Raw genomic sequence first — 25,841 nt, 5'->3', positions numbered from 1 at the left:
GTGTCACATGTGTGGAATACAACAGGTGTACCGGAACAGAGTCAATGTGCAGGCTATATACAGGGGGTACCGGTACAGAGTCAATGTGCAGACTATATACAGTGGGTACCGGTACAGAGTCAATGTGCAGGCTATATACAGGGGTACTGGTACAGAGTCAATGTGCAGGCTATATACAGGGGGTACTGGTACAGAGTCAATGTGCAGACTATATACAGGGGGTACTGGTACAGAGTCAATGTACAGGCTATATACAGGGGGTACTGGTACAGAGTCAATGTGCAGACTATATACAGTGGGTACCGGTACAGAGTCAATGTACAGGCTATATACAGGGGGTACCGGTACAGAGTCAATGTGCAGGCTATATACAGGGGGTACTGGTACAGAGTCAATGTACAGGCTATATAATATACAGGGGGTACCGGTACAGAGTCGATGTGCAGGCTATATACAGGGGGTACTGGTACAGAGTCAATGTACAGGCTATATACAGGGGGTACCGGTACAGAGTCAATGTACAGGGACACCGGTTAGTCAAGGTAATTGAGATAATATGTATGTAGGTAGAGTTATTAAAGTGACTATGCATAGATAACAGAGTAGCATCAGTGTAAAAAGAGAGGGAGGGGGGGGGCAACGAAAATAGTCTGGGTAGCCATTTAATTAGATGTTCAGGAGTTTTATGGCTTGGGGGTAGAAGCTGTTTAGAAGCTTCTTGGACATAGACTTGACTCTCTGGTACCGCTTGCCGTGCAATAGCAGAGAAAACAGTCTATGACTAGGGTGGCTGAATTTTTAGGGCCTTCCCCTGACACTGCCTGGTATATAGTTCCTGGATGGCAGGAAACTTGGCCCCAGTGATGTACTGGGCCATACGCACTACCCTCTGTAGTGCCTTGCGGTCAGAGGTCGAGCAGTTGCCATACCAGGCAGTGTTGCAACCACTCATGATGCTCTCGATGGTGCAGCTGTAGAACCTTTTGAAGATCTGAGGACCCAAGTCAAATCTTTTCAGTCTCCTGAGGGGGAATAGGTTTTGTCGTGCTCTCTTCATGACTTTCTTGGTGTGCTTGGACTATGATAGTTTGTTGGTGTTGTGGACACCCAAGAACTTGAAGCTCTCAACCTTCTCCACTACAGTCCCGTCGATGAGAACGGGGGCGTGCTTGGTCCTCCTTTTCCTGTAGTCCACAATCTACTTTGTCTTGATCAAATGCTAAACCAAATGAAGGTTTGGCCAGAGAACAACTGCTAGGGAAATCTCGTTTCCTTATAGGTACTTAAAATGCTGTCTGAATGTTAGGTCCTACGTTTTTGAGACATTAATGTATAGTGAAAAGAGGTTGGGGTGAAGCCTAGGTAGTCGATATACCTAAAGAAAACTCAAAGAATGTTAGGGAAATGTTATTGCAACACTGGTGTGTTATAGTGTGAGGTAGAGGTACTGCTTGTTGTGGCAAACATTATAGTGTGAGGTAGAGGTACTGCAGGTTGTGGTAAACATTATAGTGTGAGGTAGAGGTACTGCAGGTTGTGGTAAACATTATAGTGTGAGGTAGAGGTACTGCAGGTTGTGGCAAACATTATAGTGTGAGGTAGAGGTACTGCTTGTTGTGGCAAACATTATAGTGTGAGGTAGAGGTACTGCAGGTTGTGGTAAACATTATAGTGTGAGGTAGAGGTACTGCAGGTTGTGGTACACATTATAGTGTGAGGTAGAGGTACTGCAGGTTGTGGTACACATTATAGTGTGAGGTAGAGGTACTGCAGGTTGTGGCAAACATTATAGTGTGAGGTAGAGGTACTGCAGGTTGTGGTAAACATTATAGTGTGAGGTAGAGGTACTGCAGGTTGTGGTAAACATTATAGTGTGAGGTAGAGGTACTGCAGGTTGTGGTAAACATTATGGTGTGAGGTAGAGGTACTGCTTGTTGTGGCAAACATTATAGTGTGAGGTAGAGGTACTGCAGGTTGTGGTAAACATTATAGTGTGAGGTAGAGGTACTGCAGGTTGTGGTAAACATTATGGTGTGAGGTAGAGGTACTGCTTGTTGTGGCAAACATTATGGTGTGAGGTAGAGGTACTGTAGGTTGTGGTAAACATTGTAGTGGGAGGTAGAGGTACTGCAGGTTGTGGTAAACATTATAGTGTGAGGTAGAGGTACTGCAGGTTGTGGTAAACATAGTGTGAGGTAGAGGTACTGCTTGTTGTGGCAAACATTATGGTGTGAGGTAGAGGTACTGTAGGTTGTGGTAAACATTGTAGTGGGAGGTAGAGGTCCTGCAGGTTGTGGTAAACATTATAGTGTGAGGTAGAGGTACTGCAGGTTGTGGTAAACATTGTGAGGTAGAGGTACTGCAGGTTGTGGTAAACATAGTGTGAGGTAGAGGTACTGCAGGTTGTGGTAAACATTGTGAGGTAGAGGTACTGCAGGTTGTGGTAAACATTGTGAGGTAGAGGTACTGCAGGTTGTGGTAAACATAGTGTGAGGTAGAGGTACTGCAGGTTGTGGTAAACATTGTGAGGTAGAGGTACTGCAGGTTGTGGTAAACATAGTGTGAGGTAGAGGTACTGCAGGTTGTGGTAAACATTGTGAGGTAGAGGTACTGCAGGTTGTGGTAAACATTGTGAGGTAGAGGTACTGCAGGTTGTGGTAAACATAGTGTGAGGTAGAGGTACTGCAGGTTGTGGTAAACATTGTGAGGTAGAGGTACTGCAGGTTGTGGTAAACATAGTGTGAGGTAGAGGTACTGCAGGTTGTGGTAAACATTGAGAGGTAGAGGTACTGCAGGTTGTGGAAAACATAGTGTGAGGTAGAGGTACTGCAGGTTGTGGTAAACATTGTGAGGTAGAGGTACTGCAGGTTGTGGTAAACATAGTGTGAGGTAGAGGTACTGCAGGTTGTGGTAAACATTGAGAGGTAGAGGTACTGCAGGTTGTGGTAAAGGATGTATAATGTAATGCTGAGGGAGTAGTGATGGTGTGAGAACAGGACTGGACTGTACAGCTGTCTCCAGGTCAAAAGACACACGGTGCCCCCAGGCTGAGCTACACCATGTTGATTAATGGGACTGACACACTCTCGCTCTCCCTCCCACAAGCATGTCTGTGCGCACACACACACACACACACACACACACACACACACACACACACACACACACACAATCTGACTCTTACAAAAACACATATTTCAACACTCTCTCATGGGTTACAAAATGGATGGTACATATCACTATCACGCCAACTATGCAGCAAAACACTGGGATACTCCTTGGGAATTGTCTTGGACATTTCTCAATTTCCATTCTGTCTTTGGCTTGGCTACAGCCATGACAGTGCAGTACACAGGCTGGACTTGGCTATGGCAGGGTGCTGCAGACATGCAGTCATAAGAAGGCAAGAGGAGAAGAGGGAGAGAGTTGGGGGGGGTGCCCACTCTATACCTTGGACTGTGTGTGTGTGTGTGTGTATATATATGTGTGTGTCTGTATATGTTTTCCACTCTTTCTGTGGTGGTTTTCTCAGAACGTGATGAAGCGTGACGGTGTTACACGCTAAGCCCACGAGAGAAAGTGGGGATTTAAAAAAAAAAAAAAAAAAAACTTTATTTAACCAGGCAAGTCAGTTAAGAACAAATTCTTATTTTCAATGATGGCCTAGGAACAGTGGGTTAACTGCCTGTTCAGGGGCAGAACGACAGATTTGTACCTTGTCAGCTCGGGGATTCGAACTTGCAACCTTTCGGTTACTAGTCCAACACTCTAACCACACATAACAACCCTCCACCGCAGAGAGAGAGAGAACAGAGAGAGAGAGAACAAAATAGACTGACCTGGTCTGTGGGAGGCCAAAGTTGGTGCCCACCCCCACGCGAGGGAGGCATTGGACCACCTTCTTGACCGTGCCTGCATCTGGGAAGTTGAACATGACCGCAGCTACAGAGGAAGGCAAACAAGTTCTGTCAATCCATGGCTTGGTTTCTACAGATAACGGAGCAGCTTCAAATTCTAAATAATGTAGAAATAAATCCCAACATCAAATCTATACTCTTTCAAAAAGATCCTGGCAAAGAAACATTTCACTCATTTGTCTTTCAGATTCAAATCCAAACTCATGTCATAATTTAAGGGTTGTGATTCTACTGAATAATATTAGAATAAAATATGCTGGTTGTCTTACTTCTGTTGGCCATGAAAATCTCCAGAGCAGTGTTCTGTAGCAAGTAACGTCTGGAGAAGACAGCCCTGATCTCTGTGAACAGCCATTTACCATGAAGGCCCTCTGTGTAGGTTAGGATCTGGAGAGGAGAGAGGGAGGGGAGAGGAGAGAGGGAGGGGAGAGGAGAGGGGGAGGGGAGCAGAGAGAGGGAGGGGAGAGGAGAGAGGGAGGGGAGAGGAGAGGGGGAGGGGAGCAGAGAGAGGGAGGGAGAGGAGAGAGGGAGGGGAGAGGAGAGAGGGAGGGGAGAGGAGAGAGGGAGGGGAGAGGAGAGGGGAGGGGAGCAGAGAGGGGGAGGAAAGGTATGAGGGTGAGAGGTGAGCAAAGACAGGAGACAAGAAAGTAGTAAAAGAAGAAAGAAGAAAAGAGGAGAAGCGACAGAAAGGAGAAGCGACAGAAAGGAGAAGCGAGGAAGAGAGGAGAGAAGAGACGAGAGAAGAGACGAGAGAAGAGACGAGAGGAGAGAAGGAGAGGAAGAGAGGAGAGAAGGAGAGGAAGAGAGGAGAGAAGGAGAGGAAGAGAGGAGAGAAGGAGAGGAAGAGAGGAGAGAAGGAGAGAAGGAGAGGAAGAGAGAAGGGAGAGAAGAAACGAGAGAAGAGAGAGAAGGAGAGGAAGAGAGAAGAGAGGATGAGAGGATGAGAGGAGAGAAGAAGAAGAGAGAGGAGAGAAGAAAAAGAGAGAGGAGAGAAGAAGAAGAGAAGAAGAAGAGAGGAGAGAAGGCTGTGTTAGTTCATTCATCACAGCCAAATGACGTGTCGTCCCGAACAGCAGGATTAATGTGTTATATTGATCAGTCTCCATGAAAAAGGGATTCCTTTAACGAGAGAATGAGCCCTATTCAGAGGGAGGAGCGGAGGGATGGACGAGGCAGACATTTAGTTCACTATTCAGAGGAAGGAGGGAGGGATGGACGAGGCAGACATTTAGTTCACTATTCAGAGGAAGGAGGGAGGGATGGACGAGGCAGACATTTAGTTCACTATTCAGAGGGAGGAGGGAGGGATGGACGAGGCAGACATTTAGTTCACTATTCAGAGGGAGGAGGGGAGGGATGGACGAGGCAGACATTTAGTTCACTATTCAGAGGGAGGAGCGGAGGGATGGACGAGGCAGACATTTAGTTCACTATTCAGAGGGAGGAGCGGAGGGATGGACGAGGCAGACATTTAGTTCACTATTCAGAGGGAGGAGGGGAGGGATGGACGAGGCAGACATTTAGTTCACTATTCAGAGGGAGGAGGGGAGGGATGGACGAGGCAGACATTTAGTTCACTATTCAGAGGGAGGAGCGGAGGGATGGACGAGGCAGACATTTAGTTCACTATTCAGAGGGAGGAGGGGAGGGATGGACGAGGCAGACATTTAGTTCACTAAAAGCTCATCAGTAATTTAGACAGCGGGTATCCTCTCTGCTTAAAATATAAATAAAGACATGGTCAGAATCAGATGCATACTATTGTCAAGATCATTTCAAGTACGCACCAATATTCAGAGCTAAAAAAGTATTACTTTCCTGAAGAGTACCAATTACAAGGCCAAACGTAAAATGTGTTTACAAAACAGTGATATGTTGTTCAGATAAATCTATAACGCCAACACAAACCGTCCATTGCAGTGGTTTTTAAAGGCTCCGTTTTCACCAGATTAAGACGGGTTTGACCAGCCAGGTCACCGGTGATACAAGTCAGTGTTCGACGTCTGTCCACGTCTGAGGACGTCGGGAGATGACGTGTAAACCAGCCACTAGAGGCAGCAGTGAGTGCTGTTACCTTCAGGTAGGTTTGGGTTATGCTGTGGCTTTGTGGATAGGGATGGCAGAGAGATAAGCCCGATTCAAATACTCCAAAGGTTGCAAGTTCGAAAGTTGTTTTTGAGATTTTTGTTTTAAGCCTATCCCAAACCATAACCATAACCATTCGGAGTTAATGCTTAATCTTAAGATTTCCGAGTTAATGCCTAAATTTAACCCTAAACTTAAAAATGCTGAGTTATTTAGGAACTTAACCTTAAACACTTCGAAATGTGACATTTGCAACAACTTCAAAATTTGACATTTAATAAATATGGATTAACATCTAATTCTGATTTGCAACCGTGAGAGCTAGTTGGGTTTGACAACGCTTTTATGAAGAGTGCTATTGGGTCAACAGCACAGTTTATGCTAAATAGTCAGTTAACCTGCTTTCTCGAATTCCTCTAACAAGGGGACTGCCACCTTGCAAGGTTAAACAGGAGCTTGTCGGCTAACGCTAAAGAATGCAAAAATGCAAAAATGAGCTGAGCCTAATCTCTCTCTGTGGAGAATGGACTCTCTCTCTCTCTGCGGTTGTCAGAGTGACTTGTCTCAACGCCTGTCAGCCCTCCTGACAGCCACAGATGCTCGGTCCGGGCCTCCTGCGATTCATATTCAAGCTAATCCAATCTTTAGATTCTGCTCTAACCCACTTATCGTTGCTTTGTTGACTAGCTTTTTTTTTTTTTTTTTTTTTACTCACCCGGGCCTCTCTTTTTTTGTTTCAAAGCTCTTTTAATGACACTAGGTGTTAAGGGACATGGGGTTTGAAGAGGGGTCACTGAGGTATGGCACCAAGGGGTAAGAAATATTCAAATATGTGACTAGCATAGTGTGCTAACTCCAGCACTAGCTTCAAGGAGCTCATTAAAGGGTAGGTTGCAGTGGAAGGGAGCAGCTGGGGCTTTTAGCTGAGGATACCCTGGCAGTCTCTCTCTCTCTCTCCTTCTCTGTCTTTTTCCTTCCCTCTCTCTCTCTCTCCCTCTCTCCTCCCTCTCTTTCCTCCAGTGCCTCCATACTTCCCTCCCTCCCTCTCTCCCTCCATCTCCTTCTACCCCCTCTCTCTCCCTCCTCTCTCCCTCTGCCCTCCTCTCAGAGGAATAAGATCTGCCTGCACCACAGTCTCACTTCAAAGTCTCTGGAGTTCAATTAAATGTGGATTAGAGAGGTTTGGAGGAGAGACTGGCCTGCCCGTCCGTCTCTCTCCCAGACTCTCACCTACACTACCCTAACAGGCTGGGCCCAGGACAACCCCACTCGGTACCAGCCTCCCATCAGCCCCGTCACCATGGGAACACTGTCACAATAACCCCTCAAGCTGTGGCTTCTGGTACAGAATATCCAAAAGGACTTATGAAGGGATTTTCTTTCATTGGGCGTCAAAGTTCTTTGTGAAAGACACTATTGTGTTTTTTGATGAAGGTTTTAGAAGGATCTAGGTGAGAAAGATGGGTATTTTGTCCGTTTTTTCCCCTCATCAGTTTGATCATTCCATTTTTGATGAAGTCTTAGTGGATCTAGGTGAGTCTTCATCAGTTAGATTTTTTTTCAATTATGAAAATCACTTCTCGTCATCTTTCAGCCACTCATGGACTGATCTCCACACTGCAGACAAGGCAGGCAATGACCGTCTACAGCAGCCACCACTCCCTGTGATACAATTAACCCTATTTGATCAGTGTTAATAGACTGTGTTGCACACTGCCACTCTGCAACCCACAGCCTCAACAGAGCATGACACAACAACACTGCCTGTGGGACTGGGGGAGGATCGGGCAAGGTTTATTTTAGTAATATACTGTGTTATTGTATGATCATCACTGTGTACTTACAAATATATCTCAACGATGTATAACAAAGCAGCCGCTAAATAACTAGATATGACAGTCTGGTCTGCGTGTCTCCTGCCCTGTCCTGTCTGTCAGTCTGTTTACCAGTCTGATCTGAAGGTCATGACAAACCGCCTCAGACAGACAGTTGGAACAGTCTGACTTCTCTATCCGCTGTAAGGATGGACAGACAGACAGGGTGGCCAATCAGGTTCACATGTCAACACCGACCACTCATCAGACTACATGTCACAGACACACACACACAGAATGAGATACACTGCCTCCGCAACCACACTACATGTCATCTCTCAGTGCTGAAATGTCACTTTCCACCAAGTATCAGGTCAGAAATGCAGTAGACAATTTCATGTAGAGGTGAAAAGATAGATGGAAGGGTGTGTGGTAAGTAACCTTTACTCTGTTCCGGGTGGGTGGGTGAGTAACCTTTACTCTCTGTTCCAGGTGGGTGGGTGAGTAACCTTTATTCTCTGTTCCAGGTGGGTGGGTGAGTAACCTTTACTCTCTGTTCCAGGTGGGTGGGTGAGTAACCTTTACTCTCTGTTCCAGGTGGGTGGGTGAGTAACCTTTACTCTCTGTTCCAGGTGGGTGGGTGAGTAACCTTTATTCTCTGTTCCAGGTGGGTGGGTGAGTAACCTTTACTCTCTGTTCCAGGTGGGTGGGTGGGTGAGTAACCTTTACTCTCTGTTTCAGGTGGGTGGGTGAGTAACCTTTATTCTCTGTTCCAGGTGGGTGGGTAAGTAAACTTTACTCTCTGTTCCAGGTGGGTGGGTGAGTGAGTAACCTTTACTCTCTGTTCCAGGTGGGTGGGTGAATAACCTATACTCTCTGTTCCAGGTGGGTGGGTGAGTAAGTAACCTTTACTCTCTGTTCCAGGTGGGTGGGTGAGTAAGTAACCTTTACTCTCTGTTCCAGGTGGGTGGGTGAGTAAGTAACCTTTACTCTCTGTTCCAGGTGGGTGGGTGAGTAAGTAAGTAACCTTTACTCTCTGTTCCAAGTGGGTGGGTGGGTAAGTAACCTTTACTCTCTGTTCCAGGTGGGTGGGTGGGTAAGTAACCTTTACTCTCTGTTCCAGGTGGGTGGGTGGGTAACCTTTATTCTCTGTTCCAGGTGGGTGGGTGAGTAACCTTTATTCTCTGTTCCAGGTGGGTGGGTGAGTAACCTTTACTCTCTGTTCCAGGTGGGTGGGTGAGTAACCTTTACTCTCTGTTCCAGGTGGGTGGGTGAGTAACCTTTACTCTCTGTTCCAGGTGGGTGGGTGAGTAACCTTTATTCTCTGTTCCAGGTGGGTGGGTGAGTAACCTTTACTCTCTGTTCCAGGTGGGTGGGTGGGTGAGTAACCTTTACTCTCTGTTTCAGGTGGGTGGGTGAGTAACCTTTATTCTCTGTTCCAGGTGGGTGGGTAAGTAAACTTTACTCTCTGTTCCAGGTGGGTGGGTGAGTGAGTAACCTTTACTCTCTGTTCCAGGTGGGTGGGTGAATAACCTATACTCTCTGTTCCAGGTGGGTGGGTGAGTAAGTAACCTTTACTCTCTGTTCCAGGTGGGTGGGTGAGTAAGTAACCTTTACTCTCTGTTCCAGGTGGGTGGGTGAGTAAGTAACCTTTACTCTCTGTTCCAGGTGGGTGGGTGAGTAAGTAAGTAACCTTTACTCTCTGTTCCAAGTGGGTGGGTGGGTAAGTAACCTTTACTCTCTGTTCCAGGTGGGTGGGTGGGTAAGTAACCTTTACTCTCTGTTCCAGGTGGGTGGGTGGGTGGGTAAGTAACCTTTACTCTCTGTTCCAGGTGGGTGGGTAAGTAACCTTTACTCTCTGTTCCAGGTGGGTGGGTGAGTGAGTAACCTTTACTCTCTGTCCCAGGTGGGTGGGTGAATAACCTATACTCTCTGTTCCAGGTGGGTGGGTGAGTAACCTTTATTCTCTGTTCCAGGTGGGTGGGTGAGTAACCTTTACTCTCTGTTCCAGGTGGGTGGGTGAGTAACCTTTACTCTCTGTTCCAGGTGGGTGGGTGAGTAACCTTTACTCTCTGTTCCAGGTGGTGGGTGAATAACCTATACTCTCTGTTCCAGGTGGGTGGGTGAGTAAGTAACCTTTACTCTCTGTTCCAGGTGGGTGGGTGAGTAAGTAACCTTTACTCTCTGTTCCAGGTGGGTGGGTGAGTAAGTAACCTTTACTCTCTGTTCCAGGTGGGTGGGTGAGTAACCTTTACTCTCTGTTCCAGGTGGGTGGGTGGGTAAGTAACCTTTATTCTCTGTTCCAGGTGGGTGGGTGAGTAACCTTTACTCTCTGTTCCAGGTGGGTGGGTGAGTAACCTTTACTCTCTGTTCCAGGTGGGTGGGTGAGTAACCTTTACTCTCTGTTCCAGGTGGGTGGGTGGGTAAGTAAACTTTACTCTCTGTTCCAGGTCGGAGGGTGAGTAACCTTTACTCTCTGTTCCAGGTGAGTGGGTGGGTGAGTAACCTTTATTGTCTGTTCCAGGTGGGTGGGCGAGTAACCTTTATTGTCTGTTCCAGGTGGGTGGGCGAGTAACCTTTACTCTCTGTTCCAGGTGGGTGGGCGAGTAAGTAACCTTTACTCTCTGTTCCAGGTGGGTGGGTGAGTAAGTAACCTTTACTCTCTGTTCCAGGTGGGTGGGTGAGTAACCTTTACTCTCTGTTCCAGGTGGGTGGGTGAGTAACCTTTACTCTCTGTTCCAGGTGGGTGGGTGAGTAACCTTTACTCTCTGTTCCAGGTGGGTGGGTGAGTAACCTTTACTCTCTGTTCCAGGTGGGTGGGTGAGTAACCTTTATTCTCTGTTCCAGGTGGGTGGGTGAGTAACCTTTACTCTCTTCCAGGTGGGTGGGTGAGTAACATTTACTCTCTGTTCCAGGTGGGTGGGTGAGTAACCTTTACTCTCTGTTCCAGGTGGGTGGGTGAGTAAGTAACCTTTACTCTCTGTTCCAGGTGGGTGGGTGAGTAAGTAACCTTTACTCTCTGTTCCAGGTGGGTGGGTGAGTAACCTTTACTCTCTGTTCCAGGTGGGTGGGTGGGTAAGTAAACTTTACTCTCTGTTCCAGGTGGGTGGGTGAGTGAGTAACCTTTACTCTCTGTTCCAGGTGGGTGGATGAGTGAGTAACCTTTACTCTCTGTTCCAGGTGGATGGGTGAGTAACCTTTACTCTCTGTTCCAAGTGGGTGGGTAAGCAACCTTTACTCTCTGTTCCAAGTGGGTGGGTGGGTAAGTAACCTTTACTCTCTGTTCCAGGTGGGTGGGTGGGTAAGTAACCTTTACTCTCTGTTCCAGGTGGGTGGGTGGGTAAGTAACCTTTACTCTCTGTTCCAGGTGGGTGGATGGGTAAGTAACATTTACTCTCTGTTCCAGGTGGGTGGATGGGTAAGTAACCTTTACTCTCTGTTCCAGGTGGGTGGGTGAGTAACATTTACTCTCTGTTCCAGGTGGGTGGGTGAGTAACCTTTACTCTCTGTTCCAGGTGGGTGGGTGAGTAACCTTTACTCTCTGTTCCAGGTGGGTGGGTGAGTAACCTTTACTCTCTGTTCCAGGTGGGTGGGTGAGTAAGTAACCTTTACTCTCTGTTCCAGGTGGGTGGGTGAGTAACCTTTACTCTCTGTTCCAGGTGGGTGGGTGGGTAAGTAAACTTTACTCTCTGTTCCAGGTGGGTGGGTGAGTGAGTAACCTTTACTCTCTGTTCCAGGTGGATGGGTGAGTAACCTTTACTCTCTGTTCCAAGTGGGTGGGTGGGTAAGTAACCTTTACTCTCTGTTCCAGGTGGGTGGGTGGGTAAGTAACCTTTACTCTCTGTTCCAGGTGGGTGGGTGGGTAAGTAACCTTTACTCTCTGTTCCAGGTGGGTGGATGGGTAAGTAACATTTACTCTCTGTTCCAGGTGGGTGGATGGGTAAGTAACCTTTACTCTCTGTTCCAGGTGGGTGGGTGGGTAAGTAACCTTTACTCTCTGTTCCAGGTGGGTGGGTAAGTAACCTTTACTCTCTGTTCCAGGTGGGTGGGTGGGTAAGTAACCTTTACTCTCTGTTCCAAGTGGGTGGGTGGGTAAGTAACCTTTACTCTTTGTTCCAGGTGGGTGGGTGGGTAAGTAACCTTTACTCTCTCTTCCAGGTGGGTGGGTAAGTAACCTTTACTCTCTGTTCCAAGTGGGTGGGTGGGTAAGTAACCTTTACTCTCTGTTCCAAGTGGGTGGGTAAGTAACCTTTACTCTCTGTTCCAAGTGGGTGGGTGGGTAAGTAACCTTTACTCTCTGTTCCAAGTGGGTGGGTGGGTAAGTAACCTTTACTCTCTGTTCCAGGTGGGTGGGTGGGTGGGTAAGTAACATTTACTCTCTGTTCCAGGTGGGTGGGTAAGTAACCTTTACTCTCTGTTCCAGGTGGGTGGGTAAGTAACCTTTACTCTCTGTTCCAGGTGGGTGGGTGGGTAAGTAACCTTTACTCTCTCTTCCAGGTGGGTGGGTAAGTAACCTTTACTCTCTGTTCCAGGTGGGTGGGTGGGTAAGTAACCTTTACTCTCTGTTCCAAGTGGGTGGGTGGGTAAGTAACCTTTACTCTCTGTTCCAGGTGGGTGGGTGGGTGGGTAAGTAACCTTTACTCTCTGTTCCAGGTGGGTGGGTAAGTAACCTTTACTCTCTGTTCCAGGTGGGTGGGTGGGTAAGTAACCTTTACTCTCTGTTCCAGGTGGGTTGGTGGGTAAGTAACCTTTACTCTCTGTTCCAGGTGGGTGGGTGGGTGAGTAAACTTTACTGTAGATAGATATGACAGGTCTAGAAGCCACGCCGCTCGTCACCTCATATCATATTGTGAACCAGACCGATTCATCTTCACTCCAAAAACGTATCCAGATATAATATTTGAGACCGATGTTTTTCAGAAACCCTGTCTTGTAAAGTTCCAGGGCGGGAGTCAACATTCCCTCCCTCTCCTCCACACACACCTTTTCCCTTGCAGTTGAAAGAGCTTGGAGGGTGACACAGTGGCACGACAGACTATCCAGGGGAGAGAAAGGTGTGCCGCCTGACCCACTTGGTCGAAGCGGCTGCTGGACAAATTGCAGCGGTGAGGTCGTTATTGTCCGGGGCTGGAGTTATTGCTACATATGCTAGGGCTGTGATAGATAGACAGAGGAGGGGTCAGTAGAAAACACATAAAGAGGAGAGGAGAGTGAGAATTAAATCACTAAAGAAGAATGGAGTCAGACAGTGGACCAAAACACAGTAATAAACAAGTCAACAAAGATGACTGTGGTAGAGAAGGTACCTAAAATATATTCCAGAGAATTGTAGATATGACTTTATTCTACACTTTATTTGAAAGGGCCATGGTGTACCATGGTGGTATATACTGTATGCCTCAGAGTCTCCGATTGCATCTATACCTAATGGCTCCAGACTGCAGGTGTTTGTGGCTGCAGCCCTCCAGGCCTCCATCCGTCTCCATCACTGGCCCTGAAGGCCTTGAAGGTGAAACACCACCACTCCCCTCAACCTCCTCCAGATGTGGCTACAAATGGCCCCTGTTGATTGGCCTGCCGCCTGATGGAGGCCTCTTCTGATTGGCCTGCCTGATGGAGTGCTTATTGAATTAATGCAGAAGTCAGACTCTGAACACACAAATCCAAGATCCAATGAAGCAGGGAGAGAAAGAACGGACTGTGAAGTATGGGAGTGTTGAAGGATAATAGTTTGTATTGACAAACCGAGATAATGGTTTTGATAGAAAAAAATATTTAAATATATATTGACATATATCTTGACATATATCTTGTATTTCTCAAAGACAATAGCTCTACAGGGTTGCAAAAAACATAACATCCCTAGCCATCTTCACTCTTATGCATTTGATTATGCCTTAATATAGCTTTCTCGTCCCCTGTTTCCGGTACAGCAATTCTCATCAATTCAGCTCTCTGACTCCAAGCTGAATTTCAAAGCGACTGACACCACAGAGGATGCATGCAGCCAAACAGAACAACAAAAGGCTTTGAGAGTCTCGATTGTGAGGCATTTTTTCTCTCTCTCTCACACAATCACACTCACTCTCCCTCTATCTGCCGCACTGGGAGTTATTCAACCTGTTTGTGCCTGGGCTGCTGGTCATTTCTGAAGCACCATCGTTTGTCTCTGTCAGACACCCAAACGACTCTGGAATGAAGAGGGACACATGAAGGGGGACCGGGGGAGAGATGTGCCTCTACCATCCCCCTGGCTACCCACACACACACACCAATCTCTCAGCCAGTCCCTGCCAATGGACTCCATCACACCCTCCCCACTCCAGAAATGACTACCCACCAACACACCCCTCCTCACCCCCGACTCCTCAAGCCTGCCGCTGCTGTGGTTTTTTAAAGATCCTATTCTGGATTTTCTACTTCGTACGTCTGATATTTCACTGTGCGGTTTACATCTGTAATATTCTGTCATGTGACAAATAAACTGGTTTGACCTGGACTGGGGGCACAGCACCACCCGTTTGGGTTTCTGACACAAATGTCATTGAAAATACCATCTAACATGAGAGCAGAACAAAGTAGCAGGGTAGTTGTGCTGTGAGTGTTACAAGATAAGTGTGTGTGTGGTGTGTGTGTGTGGTGTGTGTGTGTGTGAGTTACAAGATAAATTAGTCTCTCAATAGCGTTCTCTATTGGGGAGACGAGGCGCGGGTGTTTGGGCTGATAAGGACTTCCTGGCATTGAGGGGGGAAAGGAAACAGTGTTACATAGTAGATAGCAACCAATGTCGCTTATTAGAATTGAATAAAACTTTATTGTACAATGTCAATCAGGAAATTCATCTAAGGATGGTGTGGCAAGAGGGAAGAATAAAATGGTGTTTTTTCATTTGGTTTGGCACGCCTTGTGTTGCGTCTGTCTGTGGCCTTTGAAGGAAAATTAGGTGATTGAAGTTCAATTTGTAGGCTGTTATTAAGCGTTTCCGCGCGGCTGCTTCGGTTAAAGGATCACGGAGGAGGGATTTATTATTACCTTTTGGTCCTATGAAGAGCTGGAGATAAAGTGATGAAATTAATGAGCGGGAGGAAGAGAGGTGATCAATCAACATCAAAAAAGAGACGGGGGTAGAAGGAGAGGGAGAGGGGAAGGAGAGGAGGTAGAGGGAGAGGGGATGGTAGAGGGAGAGGGGTGGTAGAGGGAGAGGGAGAGGGGGTAGAGGGGATGGTAGAGGGAGAGGGGTGGTAGAGGGAGAGGGAGAGGGGGTAGAGGGAGAGGGAGGTAGAGGGAGAGGGAGGTAGAGGGAGAGGGGGTAGAGGGAGAGGGAGGTAGAGGGAGAGGGGGTAGAGGGAGGGGGTAGAGGGAGAGGGGGTGGTAGAGGGAGAGGGGTGGTAGAGGGAGAGGTAGAGGGAGGTAGAGGGAGAGGGGGTAGAGGAGAGGGGGTGGTAGAGGGAGAGGTGGTAGAGGGAGAGGGGGTGGTAGAGGGAGAGGAGGTAGCGGGAGAGTGGGGTAGAGGGAGAGGGGGTGGTAGAGGGAGAGGGGGTAGAGGGAGAGGAGGGAGAGGGGGTAGAGGGAGAGGGGGTGGTAGAGGGAGAGGAGGGAGAGGGGGTAGAGGGAGAGGGGTGGTAGAGGGAGAGGAGGTAGAGGGAGAGGGGGTAGAGGGAGAGGGGGTGGAGGGAGAGTGGGTGGTAGAGGGAGAGGGGGTAGAGGGAGAGGGGGTAGAGGGAGAGGGGGTAGAGGGAGAGAGGGGGTAGAGGGAGAGGGGGATCGAGGGGGTAGAGGGAGAGGGGGTAGAGGGAGAGGGGGAGCAGCCATATTGGGGAAGTTGATAGGGTTTGTAGTGAAAAAGAAAAGAAACCTCTGGACTTATCAGTACGGAATTGGAATTGCTTTTGCGACGCGCAAACACACACAATCGGAGGCATATTTATTTGTTTATTTATTTGACCTTTATTTAACCAGGCAAGTCAGTTAAGAACAAATTCTTATTTTCAATGACGGCCTAGGAACAGTGGGTTAACTGCCTGTTCAGGGGCAGAACGACAGATCTGTACCTTGTCAGCTCGGGGGTTTGAACTCGCAACCTTCCGGTTACTAGTCACACGCTCTAACCACTAGGCTACCCTGCCACCCCCCCTCCTCACACACTCTGACGAACACACACACACACGCACACACACACACTCTCTCTCTGTATACGATGTTTGTGTGTGTGCTACGTATTCCAATGGGAATGTGTTTTGTATAGAGGGGGTGTTGTGTGCAAAGGCCTCTGAACATCAATCAAGCCCCCCCCATGTGAAATAACTACAATGTTTACACTATCTTCTCAACAGCCAGGTGCACATTATTCTGCATTACAGATTGCACCAATTCTTCCTGAGTGTTCCCATGGACTTCCCCATTTCCCAACCAAACAGAAGCAGCAGTAGTTGGACTACAACACTTTGAATAATATGATCAACGAGCTAGAAGATCAAGGAACCTGTATAGCCTAGTCACAATCTGTGCATCTGAAGAATCCCCAGCAGCATATTTTCCAACTCTTCTTCCTTCGCTTCACTGACCACAGAATCAAAATCAGGTATGATAACCACAGCAGCGGTCTGAGACGCGAGTCTGGAGTTTACGACTATTCAAACCTAAATTAATATGAAAGCGAAGACTAACACAAGCAGACACTTCGAGGCCATGAGTTTGACACTAGCCTTCCCTGGGACATTTACATGGGCTCTGCCTTCTGTGGAACTCCTATACAGTGGGGGAAAAAGTATTTAGTCAGCCACCAATTGTGCAAGTTCTCCCACTTAAAAAGATGAGGCCTGTAATTTTCATCATAGGTACACTTCAACTATGACAGACAAAATGAGAAGAAAAAAAATCCAGAAAATCACATTGTAGGAATTTTAATGAATTGATTTGCAAATTATAGTGGAAAATAAGTATTTGGTCAATAACAAACGTTTATATCAATACTTTCGTTATATACCCTTTGTTGGCAATGACAGAGGTCAAATGTTTTCTGTAAGTCTTCACAAGGTTTTCACACACTGTTGCTGGTATTTTGGCCCATTCCTCCATGCAGATCTCCTCAAGAGCTGTGATGTTTTGGGGCTGTTGCTGGGCAACATGGACTTTCAACTCCCTCCAAAGATTTTCTATGGGGTTGAGATCTGGAGACTGGCTAGGCCACTCCAGGACCTTGAAATGCTTCTTACGAAGCCACTCCTTCGTTGCCCGGGCGGTGTGTTTGGGATCATTGTCATGCTGAAAGACCCAGCCACGTGTCATCTTCAATGCCCTTGCTGATGGAAGGAGGTTCTCACTCAAAATCTCACGATACATGGCCCCATTCATTCTTTCCTTTACACGGATCAGTCGTCCTGGTCCCTTTGCAGAAAAACAGCCCCAACGCATGATGTTTCCACCCCCATGCTTCACAGTAGGTATGGTGTTCTTTGGATGCAACTCAGCATTCTTTGTCCTCCAAACACGACAAGTTGAGTTTTAAACCAAAAAGTTATATTTTGGTTTTATCTGACCATATGACATTCTCCCAATCTTCTTCTGGATCATCCAAATGCTCTCTAGGAAACTTCAGACGGGCCTGGACATGTACTGGCATAAGCACGGGGACACGTCTGGCACTGCAGGATTTGAGTCCCTGGCGGCGTAGTGTGTTACTGATGGTAGGCTTTGTTACTTTGGTCCCAGCTCTCTGCAGGTCATTCACTAGGTCCCCCCGTGTGGTTCTGGGATTTTTTCTCACCGTTCTTGTGATCATTTTGACCCCACGGGTTGAGATCTTGCGTGGAACCCCAGATCGAGGGAGATTATCAGTGGTCTTGTATGTCTTCCATTTCCTAATAATTGCTCCCACAGTTGATTTCTTCAAACCAAGCTGCTTACCTATTGCAGATTCAGTCTTCCCAGCCTGGTGCAGGTCTACAATTTTGTTTCTGGTGTCCTTTGACAGCTCTTTGGTCTCGGCCATAGTGGAGTTTGGAGTGTGACTGTTTGAGGTTGTGGACAGGTGTCTTTTATACTGATAACAAGTTCAAACAGGTGCCATTAATACAGGTAACGAATGGAGGACAGAGGAGCCTCTTAAAGAAGAAGTTACAGGTCTGTGAGAGCCAGAAGTCTTGCTTGTTTGTGGGTGACCAAATACTTATTTTCCACCATAATTTGCAAATAAATTCATTAAAAATCCTACAATGTGATTTTCTGGATTTATTTTTCTAATTTCGTCTGTCATAGTTGAAGTGTACCTATGATGAAAATTACAGGCCTCTCATCTTTTTAAGTGGGAGAACTTGCACAATTGGTGGCTGACTAAATACTTTTTTGTCCCACTGTATCCCCCAACCCCACCACCTCCCTCCCTCACCCTTGCTCACCCTTCATCTGACACACACAGGCTTTGCCTCAGAACCCCCCTCCCCCGGTTGGGTTCTGTTCCATCCTGGCACACCACACCCAGCCATGTCACCCGACATCAGAGAATGAGTTCATCAGACTAATGAGTAGGAGGTAGAGAAGGGGTGTGGAAGGGGGAGGCTAACGAGGCCTGGGCCTGGGCCTCTGCTCCAATCAGGGCCCTCGCCTCCGCTGGCATGTACGGGCCCCTCTGACTCGCCCCAGTCCCCCCCTTCCCTCAGCCCTCTGGAGCCAATTAGGACAAATTTTGTTGTTGAGTTTGAGTGATACCAGGAAAAAACAGAGAGACAGAGAGACAGAGAGACAGAGAGAGAGAGAGAGAGGAGGGAGAGTGAAAAAAGAGAAAAAGACAAAGAGAGAGATAGAAGAAAGAGAGCGAGAGATAGAAGAAATAGAGCGAGAGAGAGAGAAAGAGAGAGAGAAAGAAAGCGAGAGAGAGAAAGAAAGCGAGAGAGAGAAAGAGAGCGAGAGAGAGAAAGAGAGCGAGAGAGAGAGAAATAAAGCGAGAGAGAGAGAAATAAAGCGAGAGAGAGAAAGAAAGCGAGAGAGAGAAAGAAAGCGAGAGAGAGAAAGAAAGCGAGAGAGAGAAAGAAAGCGAGAGAGCGAGAAAGAAAGCGAGAGAGAGAAAGAAAGCGAGAGAGCGAGAAAGAAAGCGAGAGAGAGAAATAAAGCGAGAGAGAGAAAGAAAGCGAGAGAGAGAAAGAAAGCGAGAGAGAGAGAAATAAAGCGAGAGAGAGAAAGAAAGCGAGAGAGAGAAAGAAAGCGAGAGAGAGAAAGAAAGCGAGAGAGAGAAAGAAAGCGAGAGTATAAGTATAATAGGTATATAATTGGATCTCACTGTATTTGGAATGTCCCATATCGGTGACCTAAAGATGGTCATACTATCATACTGTTTATAAGCAACTGCTTGCTACGGTTACGAATAGGGTTGGGTTTAGAATAAAGGTTAGGATAAGGGCTATTAGACAGTCTGTAGAGCATCTACAGATGGACTATCCAAACAAGGTGTGATACAGTCTCCCAGAATGTGAAAGGAGGAGGAGTGGAGGGGGGGGAGAACCACTTCTAAGAGGGGGAAAAAATTATCTGGCCCCATAGTGAGAGTTCTAGGATCATGGGACCTGCAGAACAGTGGAAAACACATGACTCTACTTTCTCACCCCAGCAGTCATCCCCACAACAATAGGCAATTAAGATAACACTCTACTGCCTGCAGTAACATACATATGTACACCACACAGGGAATTACAGAAAATATTCAACACACATTCATCCAATAAATTTAGCCAAAGGATTTGTGTCATTGGGGCATGATTGATGGGCACGATTGTTGTACCCGCACGTAGCTGAGTGATTCAAGCTCTAATCACTGATCACGTATAGGAGTCTATCTGCCTCGAGGCAAGTAAAACAAACCACGACACTGAGCAAATAAACAGCCCTAAGAAGCCGCTGGAGTGTGAGAGATTTGAAGAAAAATAAAGAGGGCCCAGCTTGCGTTGAGTCGAGTTTATAGTAGTGACATCCAAGCCAAACACATTTACCCCCAAACGCTGCTTAGTTTGGGGCTATACTCTTTGAGGGAAGTCCCTTCTTTTCAAAGGATATTTGGGGCCATTTAGTTTGAATTTATCCTAATAGGGATTAAACCTTTTATGTCCCTCTCCACTGTGTTTGCTAACAGGTTAGCCTTTTAACTTTCCAGCCCGGCCCCTGCTCCGGCGCTAGCTAGCGGCTTAGCCTTATTAAGCGTGAACAAAAAAAGCCGCGTGCGGATTTAGGAAAATGACGGAATGGTCCTGGGGTTGATTGGCAGAGAAGTGAAGCCCTCAATGCATTGACTCATTAAACAAGTGAGCTTTTGTGCAGATCGAGGCCAGGGACAAGGAGCTCTGGAGAGATAATAAGAAACCAAACTGTTAGAGGTAGCAAGTGCAATTGGTGGCAGCGGTGGGATTTGAATAGTAACAAAAACAGTAGCTGGGAGCTTTTTTATGAGAATTTAAAAAACAACAAGAGGATAAGACCAAACCCAATCTGGCAACCCAGTGGCCAATGTGTCACATTCTTTCTTGAGGTGAAGGAGGAGATAAAGTTGGATTTCTTTAGGTAATTACACAGAGATAGGGATCAGTTTAGCCAGAAGGGGTACACAAAACCCCCCTTCCCCATTCAAGGCCTGGAGTTTCTCTCCCCTTAACAGTTTTGGGTTGAGACTTAAAGCTCTTTAACCTTGGGGCCGGTGAGGGCAGAGTTGGTGGCTCTGGGGTGATGGTGGAATAAAGGAGGGATAAGGCCACATAAGCGAAGGGAAGAGGAGCGTGAAATTCACCAGACATATGCAGATTTAGTAGGCTGCCTGTCCCTGCATTTTACCTGGAACTTCAGGGCAACGATGGCCGTTCAAAAGAAGACGAGAACAAAAACAGACGGATGTTGCTACTGTACTTATCATTGACCCGGGGACAGAGACTCTTCCCAGGCCTAAAATTGTCCACAAAGGCTTTAAAACGGTTGGTTCTTTCATTGATTAAATACTATATCCAACAGCTATCTTTTAAGAAGTACAAAACCGTCCCTCGAGACCACGAGGTTGCACCTGTTGGAGGTGGGATACAACTTCAACGACTAGAAAAACGCTCCTTGAAGTGTCAAGCCAGTCAGCCAACGCTAGCCCCTTCATGAATGGAGGAGAGAGGAGATGGAGGCGCTTTTCATTGAAATTCAGAGGTGCAGAGAAAATCGGGGAGACAGGCCCAAGCTTCTGGAGCAAAGTGGTCAAAGACTGAGGCATTGTCCCCAACCTCCAACTTCCCTCTAAACCGCCGCCGCATTGAGCCACCGTTCGCCACACAAACATCAGACAGGTTAAGATCGCTGGCCAGCGCCTATCACATTCTCCCCGCTATCCCTCAATCTCCCAAAGCCCCCTTTGGCCTTTTTAACATCGACAGGCCTTTTTGGGGGTCGCTGTGGAGCTCCACTGAGGTAAACTCTTCACTAATCCTGCTTTTGTCCCTGGCTTAATTGGATTGGAGAAGGGGTGTGGGGTGGAGACCTCTCTTAGGGGCAAGGAGGGTTGGGTTGGGGGAAAGAGAGGGAGAGTGAAAAGGGGTCTTCCCTGACTGGATGAATAGAACCCCATATGGCTATGTGGAAGATTCTGAGGTGATTCAATCCGAGCAAGATGATCTGTATGGTCGTGTTGAGAGCCGTCCCTTTAAGAAGATAACTGAGCTAATAAATAACCTCCACTCTCCAGAGGCAGGGGTCTAAGGGGGTTAAATGGAGGAGAGGGAAGTCAACTAGCTAGTGATAGTGTTTGGATAACCTGCCCATCTCTGTTAGCTAGGAGATTCCATTTATCCATTCTCAATTCCATTCATGTATTGAGGGAGGAAATAGAGTCCGGAATCTGTTTTCTACATGGACTGTCTGTCATCTGAGTTGAACCCAATGTTCCATTTCAAATGATCAACTGAGAGACGTGATTTTTGTGTTTTTAAACGACTGGTGCAAAACTAATTCCAGTGGCTCGTTAAACACAGAAATAAAACGGATGACAGTGAGGAAATATGAACGTGTTGGTTGTGAAGATACAACCCAAGATATCACCCACGACAACATGAGCAGCCCTATCCGAAGCACATGCTTTGTTCTCCAAAGCATCAGTCCTTACCAACAAAAAAACAAGCCTTTCAAAGTATGTTCCTTGATGGTTGTTCTTGTGTTGGCCTCTTGTTTGTGTTTCTAGTGTGGAGCAGCTATAAACCCCTCTAATGCCATTGTCACCTATAAAGGGGTCTTGGTTGAGTGAGTACACAGGGCCCCTGTGGAGGTGCCATTTCAACCAGACTGGACGGGTCATTAACCATGATGGCGGTGGCAGCACCACCAGGAGTCACACACTATTCTCACTGATAGGATATAGTGGATACCAACACAGTAGGTCAACACAACAATTGTTCTAATGTCATTTTTGCACTGTCTGCTTTGTCATGCATCATGTGCAGTAAGAATATTAGCCAAAAATTAGAACATTGTTCTTTTTTCTCTGTCAGATTCCTACTATTCTGATTTCTTGCTGGCCCATATCAATCATTTAGCCTCCATTAGTTGTATATCTCATGATTGAAATGGTAAAATATGTACTCCCAACACTGGTTATCTGTCCATAAAAAAGAAGGTAAAACAACCCAAACGTTCTAGATGCTTCCCTCCTTCCATATCACCATCAAAAATGATCCTCCAAATAATTAACAATTCCAATTTCCATTTGAGGGCAGTGATCGATCTTCCCGCAATCTGTCTGACTCTGACCTCTGTTCTGTTGACTAACAAAGGCTTGCTGATAGAACAGCAGGTACACAGGTGTTGAGTGGTTAATATCACACACACACTATCAGACTGTAGCACCAGGCAGACTGGCATCCACAAGCAGGATGATCCATCAGGCTACTGCTGTTGCCTTTGACACCATGTGTCAGAACCCTGACTGAGGGACTAGATGATGGAGCTGTGTGTGTGTGTGTGTGTGTGTGTGAGAGAGAGAAAGTGATCAATCAGAGAGGGAAGGCCCTGGTCGGACATGGCCCTGATGGATACCAGTAAAACAAACCCCACAGATGGAGCATGATGGAGGGGCCAGGATCAGGTGCAACCCGGGCTTCTTTGTCTGGAGGTATTGCACGGTGAGGTGTGTCTACAGTACAAACTCAGGGGCAAGAGGTGTGGGATGAGAGGGAGAGAGATGTGTGAGATGTAAAACTGTGTGTGTGTGTGTGTGTGTGTGTGTCAGTGTGTTTGAGCGTGTGTGTGTGTGTGTTTGAGCGTGTGTGTGTGTAACCAGTGTTTCTCTTTCTGTGTGTGGTGCCAGCTAGATGAAGACAGAGACAGTGATGGTGTTAAAAGAGTAGAGACAGTCAGGGGGAAGGAGACATTAGTCATCATTAGCCGAGGGGTTGACACAGTGTCTAAGTGGTTCCCTGTGTGATGACCAAGTGGCAATCATCTTTCCCCAGGCCTGTCCTGCCTGATTACACCTCTCTACTGGTGAACCTTTAATCTGCCGTGTTTTCACACACACACAATCACAACCACCGGCCCCGTTTAACATCTCCGCAATAACAAACCGACACGAGATTCGGGTCGGCAACGACAACATAAACAGAGGAACAGTGGAGAGGTAAAAAGAAGAGAGAACAGGAGATGAAACAATATTCAACACCATTCCACCTTGTAGCCTGCTCTGAATAAGAACGTAAAGCACCACTGACTACATGCTGACAGAAGCAGAACGAGTTGAATACAAACTGTCCTTGAGTTCCAGCTCTCGAAAAGCAATTACATCTACATTGATGCCAGACGAGAATTTATCAATGGTTAGAACTGCCTTCCTTGTACACTGCTCAAAAAAATCAAGGGAACACTTAAACAACACAATGTAACTCCAAGTCAATCACACTTCTGTGAAATCAAAATGTCCACTTAGGAAGCAACACTGATTGACAATACATGTCACATGCTGTTGTGCAAATGGAATAGACAACAGGTGAAAATTATAGGCAATTAGCAAGACACCCCCAATAAAGGAGTGGTTCTGCAGGTGGTGACCATAGACACTTCTCAGTTCCTATGCTTCCTGGCTGATGTTTTGGTCACTTTTGAATGCTGGCGGTGCATTCACTCTAGTGGTAGAATGAGACGGAGTCTACAACCCACACAAGTGGCTCGGGTAGTGCAGCTCATCCAGGATGGGACATTAATTGCTGTGTCTGTCAGCGTAGTGTCCAGAGCATGGAGGCGCTACCAGGAGACAGGCCAGTACATCAGGAGACATGGAGGAGGCCGTAGGAGGGCAACAACCCAGCAGCAGGACCGCAACCTCCGCCTTTGTGCAAGGAGGAGCAGGAGGAGCACTGCCAGTGCCCTGCAAAATTACCTCCAGCAGGCCACAAATGTGCATGTGTCTGCTCAAACGGTCAGAAACAGACTCCATGAGGGTGGTATGAGGGCCCGACGTCCACAGGTGGGTGTTGTGCTTACAGCCCAACACCGTGCACGACGTTTGACATTTGGCATTTGCCAGAGAACACAAAGATTGGCAAATTCGCCACTGGCACCCTGTGCTCTTCACAGATTAAAGCAGGTTCACACTGAGCACATGTGACAGAGTCTGGAGACGCCGTGGAGAACGTTCTGCTGCATGCAACATCCTCCAGCATGACCGGTTTGGCGGTGGGTCAGTCATGGTGTAGGGTGGCATTTCTTTGGGGGGCCGCACAGCCCTCCATGTGCTCGCCAGAGGTAGACTGACTGCCATTAGGTACCGAGATGAGATCCTCAGACCCCTTGTGAGACCATATGCTGGTGCGGTTGGCCCTGGGTTCCTCCTAATGCAAGACAATGCTAGACCTCATGTGGCTGGAGTGTGTCAGCAGTTCCTGCAAGAGGAAGGCATTGATGCTATCGACTGGCTCGCCCATTCCCCAGACCTGAATCTAATTTAGCACATCTGGGACATCATGTCTCGCTCCATCCACCAACGCCACGTTGCACCACAGACTGTCCAGGAGTTGGCAGATGCTTTAGTCCAGGTCTGGGAGGAGATCCCTCAGGAGACCATCCGCCACCTCATCAGGAGCATGCCCAGGCGTTGTAGGGAGGTCATACAGGCACGTGGAGGCCACACACACTACTGAGCCTCATTTTGACTTGTTTTAAGGACATTACATCAAAGTTGGATCAGCCTGTAGTGTGGTTTTCCACTTTAATTTTGAGTGTGACTCCAAATCCAGACCTCCATGGGTTGATAAATTTGATTTCCATTGATAATTTGTGTGATTTTGTTGTCAGCACATTCAACTATGTAAAAAAAGTATTTAATAAGAATATTTAATTCATTCAGATATAGGATGTGTTGTTTTAGTGTTTCCTTTATTTTTTTGAGCAGTGTATATATGGCTGTAATGCAACAACAACAACACATGACCCTATCGACAAATACACAAGCAACATCTTGAAAAGTGTCTAACTCTTGATCTGGCGTTGCAGTAAGTGAAGTTCAAAATAACTATTAATATGGCTGAGACAGGAACAGGGTTATAAACAATATGTAGAGAGGTAAAGAAAGAAGATGGCCACCACAGGAACAGGGTTATAAACAATATGTAGAGAGGTAAAGAAAGAAGATGGTCACCACAGGAACAGGGTTATAAACAATATGTAGAGAGGTAAAGAAAGAAGATGGCCACCACAGGAACAGAGATATAAACAATACAGAGAGAGGTAAAGAAAGAAGATGGCCACCACAGGAACAGAGATATAAACAATACAGAGAGAGGTAAAGAAAGAAGATGGCCACCACAGGAACAGGGCTATAAACAATATGTAGAGAGGTAAAGAAAGAAGATGGTCGCCACAGGAACAGGGTTATAAACAATATGTAGAGAGGTAAAGAAAGAAGATGGCCACCACAGGAACAGGGTTATAAACAATATGTAGAGAGGTAAAGAAAGAAGATGGTCGCCACAGGAACAGGGTTATAAACAATATGTAGAGAGGTAAAGAAAGAAGATGGCCACCACAG

At 46.9% G+C, this 25,841-nt stretch overlaps 1 protein-coding gene across 1 annotated transcript in view; it reads right to left on the bottom strand.

Moving 5' to 3' along the window:
• The window catches only part of LOC115124200 (lipopolysaccharide-responsive and beige-like anchor protein), a 295,402-nt gene that overhangs the window by 110,777 nt on the left and 158,784 nt on the right, over positions 1-25,841 (bottom strand). The window contains exons 19-20 of the mRNA XM_065024108.1: positions 4,187-4,304; positions 3,840-3,942 (exon numbers count right to left, since the gene is read on the bottom strand). Of these exons, the coding sequence (XP_064880180.1) occupies positions 3,840-3,942; positions 4,187-4,304 (221 nt within the window). The remainder of the gene's footprint in view (positions 1-3,839; positions 3,943-4,186; positions 4,305-25,841) is intronic.

This window comes from Oncorhynchus nerka, linkage group LG11 (genome assembly GCF_034236695.1).
Source record: "Oncorhynchus nerka isolate Pitt River linkage group LG11, Oner_Uvic_2.0, whole genome shotgun sequence".
Classification (NCBI taxonomy): Eukaryota; Metazoa; Chordata; class Actinopteri; order Salmoniformes; family Salmonidae; genus Oncorhynchus; species Oncorhynchus nerka.
This window is presented reverse-complemented; position numbering and strand designations above follow the sequence as displayed.